We start from the raw sequence: 12,406 nt of genomic DNA, 5'->3' as shown, positions 1-12,406 counted from the left end.
CATAGTGACAGTAAGCCTGTGTGTTTTACTCAGCCAACAACAGCTGTAAGCACTGCTCTATAAATACTGGCTCAGTGCCTAATGAACTCCCACTATCGATCTGTCAGAATCATTGCTCAGCTGTCTTAAATCATGTAAGGTCAAAGACTTTGAATTGTGTGGTACCCGTGTAGGATAGCATGCTCACTTTGTTCAGCTCCACTGTATTCACATATGAGGGATTGATTCGCCTGTACCCCTTCTTTCATAGACAATGTTCCCACTCCACTTTTATTTTTAGTAATGCAAAGTACTGTTATTAAAATGGAAACCACTCTGCCTTATGTTGTTGAGATTGAGACTTACTTTATGTCATCTGATCAAATGTTTGTGCAAAGTGCAAATTTTAACGCATGTAACACGAGACAAAGCACAATTTCACTATTACAGTTGCAATGGAGGTCTAACCTATACCTGGTGTTTTAAAACAAAGAGCCATAAAAGCTGTTTTGGTTTTTGAATGAAGATGAAGTTCTGGTGAAATATCTTACAGTTCTGTATTAGAAGGTATTTTATCACTTTAATATCTTGCAGTTCTTGTCATCATCTGTCTTACTTGTCTGCTCATTGGTTTGATATATTGATTTTTCAGTAGGCTAGCAGCTGAAAATGGTTATTCATGTCTGTTGGAGAATGCATGTTTGCATGCATTCCGAGTTCTACAGAGTCTGTGGAGGGTGAATATCCGCGAAATAAGGCTGATAAATTCTGCTTTCTGCCTTAAATGAAAACTGGCATTCTGTTTCTCTTTCTTCTCCTAGATCTCTCAAAGAACCGGCTGACGGAGATTCCTCCGGAAGTCTGCCTCTTTGCGCCTCTGGAGTCCCTCAACCTGTATCACAACTGCATCAGAGCTGTCCCAGAAGCCATCATTAACCTGCAAATGCTCACGTACCTGAACATCAGGTCTGCTAACTCTCTTTTCCCTTAGAAGAACTCAGGGGCCTCTAGGTGAAACAAATTAACTGCAACAAAGATGGATGTTGGTTATACAGTGTCAAGCCTTTATCAACCAGGATTGTATTGGCGGTCTCCTTATTTTATGGAACTGAAAATGTATTGGATCAATTGCACCACTGTACCAATTTTTGTGACATAGTACGCTCATTAGTACAATTATTATACTACTCCCCTGATTATTGTTTTCTCTGTAAAGTATCTTTGAAACAGTGTCTATGTAAAGAGAACTATACAAGTAAAATTGAATTGAATATTATTTATAAAACTAATCTATTCTAATGATGATCTAAATACTGTACCTTGCTGACTCAATCATATATTTAGCATATAAAGCCTTATATTTCAATACCTGGAATACCTATTCAGATTCTTTATTTGGCTCTGTATTCAATTTTAGATTTATAATCAAATGGGCTTAAAATGCAGATTCTTAGCTTTTATTAAAGGGTATTTTTTACATTTTGGTTTCAACTCGAGTCATATTACATTTTCCATCTCACTTCTGGCATATGCATTATGAACAGGAATCACATCGTTGCACAGAACAGAACAGCTTCTGTTATTATTTAACTCCACCTCTGGATATGAAAGCAATCTGTCAAAATATTGTTTGGCATGCAACGTTGTAACATACATCTCCACACTGTCAGAAAGTGTGAAATTGACTGTGTTGCACTGTGGAAATTGAGAGAGTTATGCCTACCGTCTGTGAACTCTTAACTCTCACTCACACGTACATTTTAAATGTGAACGCAAGCCTTCTTTCGAACACTCCAATCTGGGTTTGTCAAAAAAACGCTAGACAACAGAACTTGTTATGGAGGACTGTTGATTGAACACCGGCTGTGGCCCTGACAATCTCATCTTGATTCTTCAGATATAGCATGGGAAGTACAGGACTCAACCTTGTTCCAGCAAGCATGTTTTTAAAACAATATTTTACCAGACTCTTTAAATGCTGTCGTTTTTCAAAGCCAAAATCAAAGCCTTTTTTAAACGTAATTATATGAAAGGTTTTGTTTGTTAAGTTTTATGAAATTGATTAACTTCAATGAACAATAATCTGAAACGGTTTAGCTGAACTGTATTACGAATATTTCAATTTTAAAAGAGGTTTATTTGAACCATTTGAATTGATACTGTGTTGAAAATGGCCTCCTCGGCCTAGTGTGTTCTGTGTGAATGGCTTTTGACATTCTCTTTCCTTTTTGGTTTTCAGTCGGAACCTCCTCTCAACGCTGCCAAAATACCTGTTTGATCTTCCACTTAAAGTGCTGGTTGTGAGCAACAACAAGCTAATCTCTGTTCCCGAAGAAATCGGAAAATGCAGAGACCTCATGGAATTAGTGAGTAAACAATTTGTTTGGTCTACATGGCCGAGTATCTCGGCGTGTGTTTGGCCCTTGTGCGTACTTGAGTTCTTTTTGCGTGCGTGTGTATGGCCGCGTGTTTGTGCACACGTGTGCGTACGTGTGCGCCGGTGTGTTTGTGTGTTCAGTGCCGCATGCTAACCGGTATCCCCTCCTCAGGATATCAGCTGCAATGAGATCCAGGTGTTGCCCTCGCAGATAGGGAGGCTCCATGCGTTACGGGAGCTGAACACCAGGAGAAACTGCTTGCAGGTTCTGCCCGAAGGTGAGCGCCTCTCCCTGATTCTCCCAGGCCTCCTGTTCCTCGCCTCCTGCTCTTGCCGTGCCCCGTGGGGGCGGTCACTCGCAGTCCTCCCCCATCCCTTCTTTCCGTGTACATTTCTATAGCTGAAGTTGTTTAACAAGATAATGGCTCGATAGCTGCCTCAACACGTTCTTTGTTTGTTACGGAAGAGGTTCTGGGAGAACTTGGAACAAGTGAGCTGTCTGTGTGACTTAGCATAGGTTAGGTCAGAGTAATGTTCACTCTGTGAACTGGACTTAATGTGTTCATGGGTATGAATAACCCAATACAAAATAAGTATTGTACCTCATTGGACCTATGTTTTGTAGTTGTTTCAATGACCTTTGGTATGCACTTATTGTGCGTCGCTTTGTTTAAAAGCATATGCCAAATAAATGTAATGTAATGTTCTTGTGTTGGGTTAAAAGGCTACTGAAAGTTAAGACTCTTTCCCTCTGGAACTTCTCCAGAGCTGGCTGGCCTACCCCTGATCAGACTCGACTTCTCCTGCAACAAGATCTCCGAGATCCCGCCCATCTACCGAAAAATGAGGCAGCTGCAGGTCATCATTTTGGACAACAACCCCATGAAGTCGCCCCCAGCGCAGGTTTGTGTGTGTTCCCTCAGAATCAACAGAAATTGGAAGAGAACAGCCAGAAAGAGAATGGCAAACAAATTTCAATGGCAGTTGATTCTACCGGTGTGGCTGTGCTCAAAACTGATGTAATACTGCCATCTAGAGAATGTTAACTGTTACAGGTGCTGTGAAAAATTGTAGGCTGCGAAATTCACTGCTAGAGTTAATGAGTACCGCTTGGAAGCCCCACTACCGATGTGTGCAGTGTTTACATTGTTAGTGGTGTGTCACAGTATCACTTACGTGTGATGGTTGGGCTGTTGTAATTTGTTTATTTATTTATTTATTTTTAGGTTTGCCTTAAAGGAAAGGTGCATATATTCAAGTATTTGAATATCAAAGCTTGCAGAACTGACAAGAAACCAGACTCCCTTGACCTCCCATCGCTCAGCAAACGAAGCCTCCCGCAGCCTTTGACAGATAGGTAACCTTTTATTATATATTTATGTATGTATGCATGTATGTATGTGTGTATGTACAAGCTATTTTATTAAATACCCATTAATAAAAGCTGAGAGTCTGCACTGTAACCACATTAAAATTGTTTGGTTGCAAATGGAGGGCACTGTATATGGCCTGCAGGCATATCCATGCACAGGAACTACAGAAGCACTTCCATTGCAACTATTCAAAAAGATGTAACGATGACTTACCAGAACATCCACACATGTACCCAGCTTTGCCAGAGAGCACTGGGTTATTGAGCTCTCTATGTCCTTTCTATGTGAAGCACTTTGGCCTGTAATCCTTATACATATTATTATTATTATTATTATTAAAGTGATGATCATACACAGTCATATAAATAAAAGATTAAAAGTTGTACAAATGCAGAAAACTAACTACCTGGTGTGAAATGTTTTTTTAGAAGATTTTATAAGAAAATTGCCCCAGAGAGTGGTGTTCTTATCATTTACAATTGTGCTTCATCAAAGAAAAAAATGCGCACGCTAAACAAAAGGATTATGAACATCTGTGAGGTCAAGTCAGGAGAGATTGGTACTGCTTTTTCAGGAAATAGCTTTTCTTGGAAACTCAGAAGGCAAAGTGAGGTCACAGTATACTGTCATCTTTGTATTTGGATAACCACAGATGCCATTAAACAAATCATTCCTGGCATGAAAACTGGAGTAATTCCAGTTTTGAAAAGGCAAATTATTAAGGGTCACCTACAATCTTGGAAGCATCATTTCAAAGCAATAATTCTCTGTACTCTAACAGGAAAGTAAAACAGTCAGATATTCAGGCTGATAGTACCTGTTTTCCATTGAACTGGATGGGGAAATCTGGCATGTGGGCAAGCAGTTGATTGTGTGAGGATTCAGACAGGTGCCCTTATGTAAACTGGAAACGCCATTTCTAAACAATGATGTAATCCAACAGAAAAGGGATATAGGCAGACATTCAGACAGGAAGTAGCTGTTTTCCATTGAACCGAATGGGCAAATCTGGCATATAGGCAAGCCGTTGATTGTGTGAGGATTCAGACAGGTGCCCCATGTAAACTGGAAACGCCCTTTCTAAACAATGATGTAATCAAACAGAATTATTAAGGGTCACCTACAATCTTGGAAGCATCATTTCAAAGCAATAATTCTCTGTACTCTAACAGGAAAGTAAAACAGTCAGATATTCAGGCTGATAGTACCTGTTTTCCATTGAACTGGATGGGGAAATCTGGCATGTGGGCAAGCAGTTGATTGTGTGAGGATTCAGACAGGTGCCCTTATGTAAACTGGAAACGCCATTTCTAAACAATGATGTAATCCAACAGAAAAGGGATATAAGCAGACATTCAGACAGGAAGTAGCTGTTTTCCATTGAACCGAATGGGCAAATCTGGCATATAGGCAAGCCGTTGATTGTGTGAGGATTCAGACAGGTGCCCCATGTAAACTGGAAACGCCCTTTCTAAACAATGATGTAATCAAACAGAAAAGGGATATAGGCAGACATTCAGACAGGAAGTAGCTGTTTTCCATTGAACCGAATGGGCAAATCTGGCATATAGGCAAGCCGTTGATTGTGTGAGGATTCAGACAGGTGCCCCATGTAAACTGGAAACGCCCTTTCTAAACAATGATGTAATCAAACAGAATTATTAAGGGTCACCTACAATCTTGGAAGCATCATTTCAAAGCAATAATTCTCTGTACTCTAACAGGAAAGTAAAACAGTCAGATATTCAGGCTGATAGTACCTGTTTTCCATTGAACTGGATGGGGAAATCTGGCATGTGGGCAAGCAGTTGATTGTGTGAGGATTCAGACAGGTGCCCTTATGTAAACTGGAAACGCCATTTCTAAACAATGATGTAATCAAACAGAAAAGGGATATAGGCAGACATTCAGACAGGAAGTAGCTGTTTTCCATTGAACCGAATGGGCAAATCTGGCATATAGGCAAGCCGTTGATTGTGTGAGGATTCAGACAGGTGCCCCATGTAAACTGGAAACGCCATTTCTAAACAATGATGTAATCAAACAGAAAAGGGATATAGGCAGACATTCAGACATAAAGTAGCTGTTTTCCATTGAACTGGATGGGAAAATCCAGAGCTGTCCCTCCCACTAGACAAATCAAGCACTGTGCCCAGGGGCCCACCTTCTCGCTTTCCTGTGACACTGGTTTCCAGGCAGGAGAATCAGAAGGTGCTAATGTTTTGGAGGGGCCCCCAAATGATTTTTTCGTAGGGCCCTCAAAGGTCTAGGGATGTCTCTTGGAAATCTGCCATATAGGCAAGCAATTGACAGTGTGAGCATTCAGTCAGGTGACCCAGGTGGAGCTCCAGTCATGCCTTTGGCAGCTGGGTTCATGCGGAAGTCCCAAACATTTACAGTCTGATCTGATGATCTTATGATTTTGACAGCTACCTCCCCATGTTATTGCTTATTTGTGTGAAGGCTTCCTTATAAAACAGTTATATTATTATAACAGTTATGCAAGGTACATAATGATAGATTGTGATAGTGTATTGCTCAGTCTCTTAAATTACTGCAAACATTATGCAATTTTTTCCCATTGTTGTGGATCTTAACGTAGTGCAACCAAATCTTTTTAGTGGTGATGTGTATCACGTAGTATCAGTAATGTATCACAATGGTCACTTTTTCCTGTGTCTGCCCTGTCTTATCCAGTATGGAAGATTTTTACCCCAGTAAGAACCATGGACCAGACTCAGGAATCGGGAGCGACAATGGGGATAAGAGATTGTCGACAACAGAGGTCTGTATATCTACAGCTCTACGTGTTATAATGTGCAGTGAACAGAGCTCTGTGTATCTACAGCTCCACGTTATCATGTGCAGTGAACACAGGTCTGTGTATCTATGGTCCACATGTTATGTGTAGTCAACAGAGGTCTCTGTATCTATGCTCCACATGTTATCACGTGTAGTGAACAGAGCTCTGTGTGTCTATGCTCCACGTTATCATGTGCAGTGAACAGAGCTCTGTGTATCTAGGCTACTGTTCCACATGTTATCCTGTGCAGTGAACTGAGCTCTATGTATCTAGGCTACTGTTCCACATGTTATCCTGTGCAGTGAACTGAGCTCTATGTATCTAGGCTACTGTTCCACATGTTACCATGTGCAGTGAACTGAGCTCTGTGTATCTAGACTACTGTTCCACATGTTACCATGTGCAGTGAACAGAGGTCTGTGTATCTAGGCTACTGTTCCACATGTTATCACGTCTAGTGAACAGAGCTCTGTGTATCTGTGGTCTACATGTTATCATGTGCAGTGAACAGAGCTCTATGTATCTAGGCTACTGTTCCACATGTTATCATGTGCAGTGAACAGAGCTCTCTGTATCTAGGCGACTGTTCCACGTTTTATCATGTGCAGTGAACAGAGCTCTGTGTATCTAGGCTACTGTTCCACATGTTATCATGTGCAGTGAACAGAGCTCTATGTATCTAGGCTACTGTTCTACGTGTTATCATGTGCAGTGAACAGAGGTCTGTGTATCTAGGCTACTGTTTCACGTGTTATCACGTGCAGTGAACAGAGCTCTGTGTATCTATGCTCCACATGTTATCATGTGTGGTGAACAGAACTCTGTGTATCTAGGCTACTGTTCCACGTGTTATCATCTACTGTGAGAGGGGGCTAACAGAGCCGAACGTCGTCCTCATTACCATAGTGCCTGACAGCATTGAGCACTCTGTACGACTGGCGGCTGTAAAATCCAGAGTAATGCGCGGACTGTGTTTAGCATGCAGCTCACGCGCCCCTTGAGCTAGTTCTTTTTGCTGAGTGTTTTCTGAGGGCCTGTTCAGCTTCTCTGCTGCTTCGCTCAGCGTTTTCACACGGTCCGCGTCTGGTGCTGCTCCGGGGGGCGGCTGAAGGTTTTAGAAAGTTTACTGTGATTGCCGAACGCATTCTCGTGGGCTGTTTCTGGGTGCACTGAACTCTTGACGCGTATTGGATGTTGTACGACCATCTAATGGTTGTTGGTTTGGGGGATTACAACCTTATTGTAGTGCAGCAGGTCTGTAATGATAATCATGGCGTAACCTGATTTCTTCCTTCTCTGTCTGTTCCAACCCCCCTCCCCTCCCCCCCAGCCCTCTGATGACGACACCATCAGTCTGCACTCACAGGTGTCTGAGACGGCGAGGGCCGATGCCCACCTCCTACTAACCAAACTGGAAAGTAAAGGTACCTGAAGACACCCCTTCACACCATCACCCTCTGTCTACAACCAGCCAGTACCAGAAAACTGTGCTTATTGCTTGTAAGGCATATTGATTGACATCTGATCATGATCCCTAAAGATGCTTGACTGTCTCAAGCATCCTTTAATGCTTGAGATAGTCAGCTACTAGTGTACACACTCTGTGTAATTCTGTGGATTGTGTATGGCATATTATGCCTCAAATTACACACATGCATGCCTGCCTGCAGGCATCAAGTTCAGCCTTGTTTTACCTCATTTAACATAACATAACATAACATAACATCACGTAAGACGAGAACAGGCCATTCGGCCCAACATTGCTCATCTATTTTTGATAGAAGTGGAATAGAGCGGTTGTATTACAAGTGGAACATTTTGCTCCCATCAAGAATGATCACCACCATTAACGCTGAATGTGTAACTGTATACATATTGTATACAACTGTATGCAAATATTTCTTTCAAGTGCCAAATGAAAAAGCAATTACTGTACAAAAATAATTGTGTCCTGGAAATGTAATTCATGTAGGTCCATGCTTCAAATTTGGCCAGATATTAAACGGTTTGCTGTAGATTTGTTTCTTGTGACTTCGGATTTTCCAGAGAAAAATGGTTGTTGAGTGCAGAATGAGTGTGACCTGTCACGCACTTCCTTACAGTTGACCTCCTCCAGCTGTGTTGAATGAGCTCTGAGCCAAGCCTTGAGCAGCAATGGAAAATGACTCACTTATTTAACTACAATAAAGCAAACGTTGGCTCTCACTCTTCTCACTATTATTCACACTTAAATATGAAGATAGGCTGCACGCATTCTGGAAGGATCGTTAGATGATGATAGACAGACGATTGTAGCCAGTGTACCACTATGAAATAGTGTAGCTTATGATTCTACCTAGTTGGCTTTGCAGAGGTTAGGTCAGAATAGTGTTCACTGTGTGAACTAAACTGTGTTCTTGGCTAGAAATAGCTGTACAAAATATCTTATTGAACCTGTGTTTAGTAGTTGTCTATGACCACGAAATGCACTTTTTGTACGTCGCTTTGGATAAAAGCGTCTGCCAAATAAATGTGATGTAATGTAATGTAAATAAACTGAATGCTCGTGCCTGTTATTACCACGAATTGTTTTTATAACCCGTGGGTTGTGCTTTAGCAGAGCAGGAGACGTATGACTTCATCGACCCCAGCACGGAGGAAGAGGCCGCTCTGTCTGAGGAAGATGTGCAGCAGAGCACCCGCTATGTGTCCTGTATGAAGGTGTGGAACAAAAAAGGCCCCACTCCACTTTGGCTATTTAGCCTTGCAAAGAGCGCTTAATGCACCCGATTCTGATTGGCTGTTTGTCCGGCCTTCATCAAACCTATTCCTTGACCAGATTAATGCTTTTGTTTTTGTTTTTTTAAATCTAAAATGTGTTGCGGATTTTCTGTATTTCAGGAGCTTGAGAAAGTGCTGAACAAGTCACACCAAAACGAAGACAAGGAAAATGGGAAGGAGGAATCCGGGTAAGACGTCGTTATCTCCAGCCTGGACTCTTGTGTTCTGTGACTGAGCGTCATGGAATGTTCTGGAGTTTATCACTGTTTGTCTGTTTCAGTTCCGAGAAGGAGCCTCTGGCAGAGGAAGAAGAGGAGGATGAGGTAAAGGAAGTTCTGGACTTGAGGAAGATAGCAGCCCAGCTGCTGCAGCAAGAGCAGCAGAACAGGTAAGCCATGTCTCTCCCTGCGGGTCAGCTGGCCCCTCCTGTGACATCACAGTTTTCTCAGATTCCACAATCATATGAGCCCCTGGCCCTCACATCCTGTCACCATTCTCTCCTTCACCATATTGTGAGTATAGACTCAATGTTTTGTTTGCCTGACCAGGTTGGGGTCAGGCCCATTTATTCAATTAATGAAATGAAAAATCCTTACAGAACACATTCAATTCTCAAATTAAATTTCAATTAATTTCTAAAGCTGGCTGAACTGGAATGGAATTCACCCAAACACCGGTCCCTGATGAGGTCACTGAAACTGTTTAAGAAGAATTCAAGCTTTTTATAATTTTGTATTAGAGGATTCTGTGATTCTACAACGTTCTCTTTTACATCATTTAGCACTGCCTGTAATTTCATGACAGACTGACACTATTCCATCATTCCTGATATTTCTTGCCTTTCTCTTGCTGTACTAACAACCCTCCCTGTCTTCTTGGCTCTGCCTTTTCCCTTCCTCTTTCATCACTTTTATCTTGGATTGGTACACGAATCACCAAGGCGACGTTCGCTCATATGTCGAGCGTCATTCAGTCAGAGCCTTTTCCACCGACGGAGGGCCACTGCCCGGGCACAAAGGTAGAATGAGTCAGAGGGAGGGGGAGACTGTGTGTGTGTACGTTTGTGGTTGTGTGTGTGTGTGTGTGCGTGGGTGTTTGTGTGCGTGTTTTTAGTTGTGTTTGTAGTTGTGTTGTGTCTGCGTGGGTGGTTGTGTGCGTGTTTGTAGTTGTGTTTGTTGTGTGGTTGTGTGTGTGTGTGTGTGCGTTTGTGGTTGTGTGTGTGTGTGTGTGGGTGTTTGTGTGCGTGTTTGTAGTTGCGTTGTGTGTGTGTGTGTCTGTGTTTGGTTATGTGGTTGTGTGGTGTGAGTGGCCTGGGTTTGTTGATGGGCGTTTGCGTAGTGTGTCTAGTGTGTGTATGTGTGTATGCAGGACTGGGTGTGTTGATGAGCATTTGCGTAGCGTGTCTGTAGTGCGTATATGCTGGGCTCGTTGGCGAGTGTTTGCTTGGTGAGGCTAAAACTGGGCTTTTTGTCTGGCTTGTCACACCTTTCATTTGAATGCAACCATGCAATACAGCCAAAAGGATAATGCAATCAAATTTTCAATAGGCTTAAACGACATTCTCAGTTCAGTTACTGTGTTCGTTTTTCACTTCCAGATTCCTGAGCCAATCAGGGAGCGGGACAAACAATAAACAGCGATCACCCAGGAGGTACAATACTGTGTACAATCTGTCACCCGTCCATGTTTTTCTTTTGTTGAAGTGTTTTGTTTCTGCGTCACAAAGGTTAACATCCCAGTGAGCCCGCAAGTCAAAATCCAAAGGAAATTTAGACGTCTAGAGGGGTGGAACTAATCTTTAAAAAAGAAAAAGAAAATAAATTAGTACATACCTTGGCTTTATATCCACACAAGATGTTTGTTTTACACTTGATACTGAGATGTGTGGGTAAAGGCACACCTTGTTTCTTTCAGTTCCACATTGGAGGAGGGAAGCACAGGGGAGTTGGCTGTTTCTAGTCAGGTGAGTTACCGACCCACTCGCCTCAGTGACTCAGCAACTAACAAAAATTGCTTCTGCAGTGAGCTCCATAATGTTTGGGACAATGTTTTTCTTGATTTGACCCTGTACTCCACGATTTTAGATTTGTGGACATGTGGTTAAAGTGCAGGTTCTCTGCTTTTGTTAAATTGCCTTAGTGGGCATAGAGTTCTAGAATTCTTCTAGAATAGCTTCTAGAATCTTAACCAGTTTTCTCTCCCCGTACGACGGCATGGCTCTTTGTGGTTTGTTTCGCAGTCCTCCTCTAGTTCAGTGGACGGTTCCCAAAAGCCTGACCCAGGCGACGCTGAGCCGAAGTGGCCGGAAGGACACGCCATACTCCACCTGGGCGAAGAGCGGCGGCGGAATAAGTATCTGCGGAAAGATTACCTGAAGGTAGCGCAGTTAAGGCCAGCTGTGGGCGTGCGCACGTGACGCTGAACTGGGTCATTTTCTTTGGCTCTGCCGGAGGAACGCCACGCCGTGTTGGACTCACGGTGTGTTCACGGTGTTCGCATCTGGAACGTTTTGTTAGTTGCAAACCAGGATCTTATCTGTGTTAGAGTAGGTGACTGTTAAAAAGGAGGATGCTTGAGGTTAATGCTGGAAACTCTGGTACAAGTTCTGGGGAATTTTAAAGGAACTTGTCCCAGCATGAGGAAGACAGAACGTGTGACTCTTTCCCAAGAACACGGAATTCGCGGAAGGATCAAAACAGCCAGTTCAGATAGCATCTGGGCTGCAAGTGTCCTTAGAGACAAAGCACTGTCTGTACTGTGCATTGTACCGTAATAAAGGGGATCATAAAAGGTTGTTGGGCCGCTTGCCCAGTGACACCGTTCATTGTTAGTGCAGTGACGCATTCCGTGGGCTGGTATCACTTCCTGCCTGTAGCCAGCGCTCAGCGTGACTGTAGCCAGCGCTCAGCATGACTGTAGCCAGCGCTCAGCGTGACTGTAGCCAGCGCTCAGCATGACTGTAGCCAGCGCTCAGCGTGACTGTAGCCAGCGCTCAGCGTGACTGTAGCCAGCGCTCAGCATGACTGTAGCCAGCGCTCAGCGTGACTGTAGCCAGCGGTCGACATGACTGTAGCCAGCGCTCAGTGTGTTGTGTTGAGTGGCAGTGGCTGGAGA

At 43.0% G+C, this 12,406-nt stretch overlaps 1 protein-coding gene across 4 annotated transcripts in view; it reads left to right on the top strand.

Annotated features, from left to right (window-relative positions):
* The window catches only part of LOC135250104 (leucine-rich repeat and calponin homology domain-containing protein 2-like), a 43,048-nt gene that overhangs the window by 18,600 nt on the left and 12,042 nt on the right, over window positions 1-12,406 (top strand). For 2 of the 4 annotated variants that reach the window (XM_064326042.1, XM_064326045.1), the window contains exons 2-15: window positions 801-945; window positions 2,219-2,345; window positions 2,529-2,634; window positions 3,123-3,259; window positions 3,583-3,713; window positions 6,427-6,514; window positions 7,863-7,956; window positions 9,129-9,232; window positions 9,413-9,480; window positions 9,573-9,680; window positions 10,233-10,310; window positions 10,890-10,943; window positions 11,207-11,255; window positions 11,532-11,669. In XM_064326042.1, coding sequence (XP_064182112.1) covers window positions 801-945; window positions 2,219-2,345; window positions 2,529-2,634; window positions 3,123-3,259; window positions 3,583-3,713; window positions 6,427-6,514; window positions 7,863-7,956; window positions 9,129-9,232; window positions 9,413-9,480; window positions 9,573-9,680; window positions 10,233-10,310; window positions 10,890-10,943; window positions 11,207-11,255; window positions 11,532-11,669 — 1,427 coding nt within the window. The remainder of the gene's footprint in view (window positions 1-800; window positions 946-2,218; window positions 2,346-2,528; window positions 2,635-3,122; window positions 3,260-3,582; window positions 3,714-6,426; window positions 6,515-7,862; window positions 7,957-9,128; window positions 9,233-9,412; window positions 9,481-9,572; window positions 9,681-10,232; window positions 10,311-10,889; window positions 10,944-11,206; window positions 11,256-11,531; window positions 11,670-12,406) is intronic. The other 2 variants (XM_064326043.1, XM_064326044.1) reach the window with 2 other exon arrangements.

Source organism: Anguilla rostrata, chromosome 3 (genome assembly GCF_018555375.3).
Source record: "Anguilla rostrata isolate EN2019 chromosome 3, ASM1855537v3, whole genome shotgun sequence".
Classification (NCBI taxonomy): domain Eukaryota; kingdom Metazoa; phylum Chordata; class Actinopteri; order Anguilliformes; family Anguillidae; genus Anguilla; species Anguilla rostrata.
Note: the sequence above shows the minus strand (reverse complement) of the source record. Positions and strands in the feature narration are given on the sequence as shown.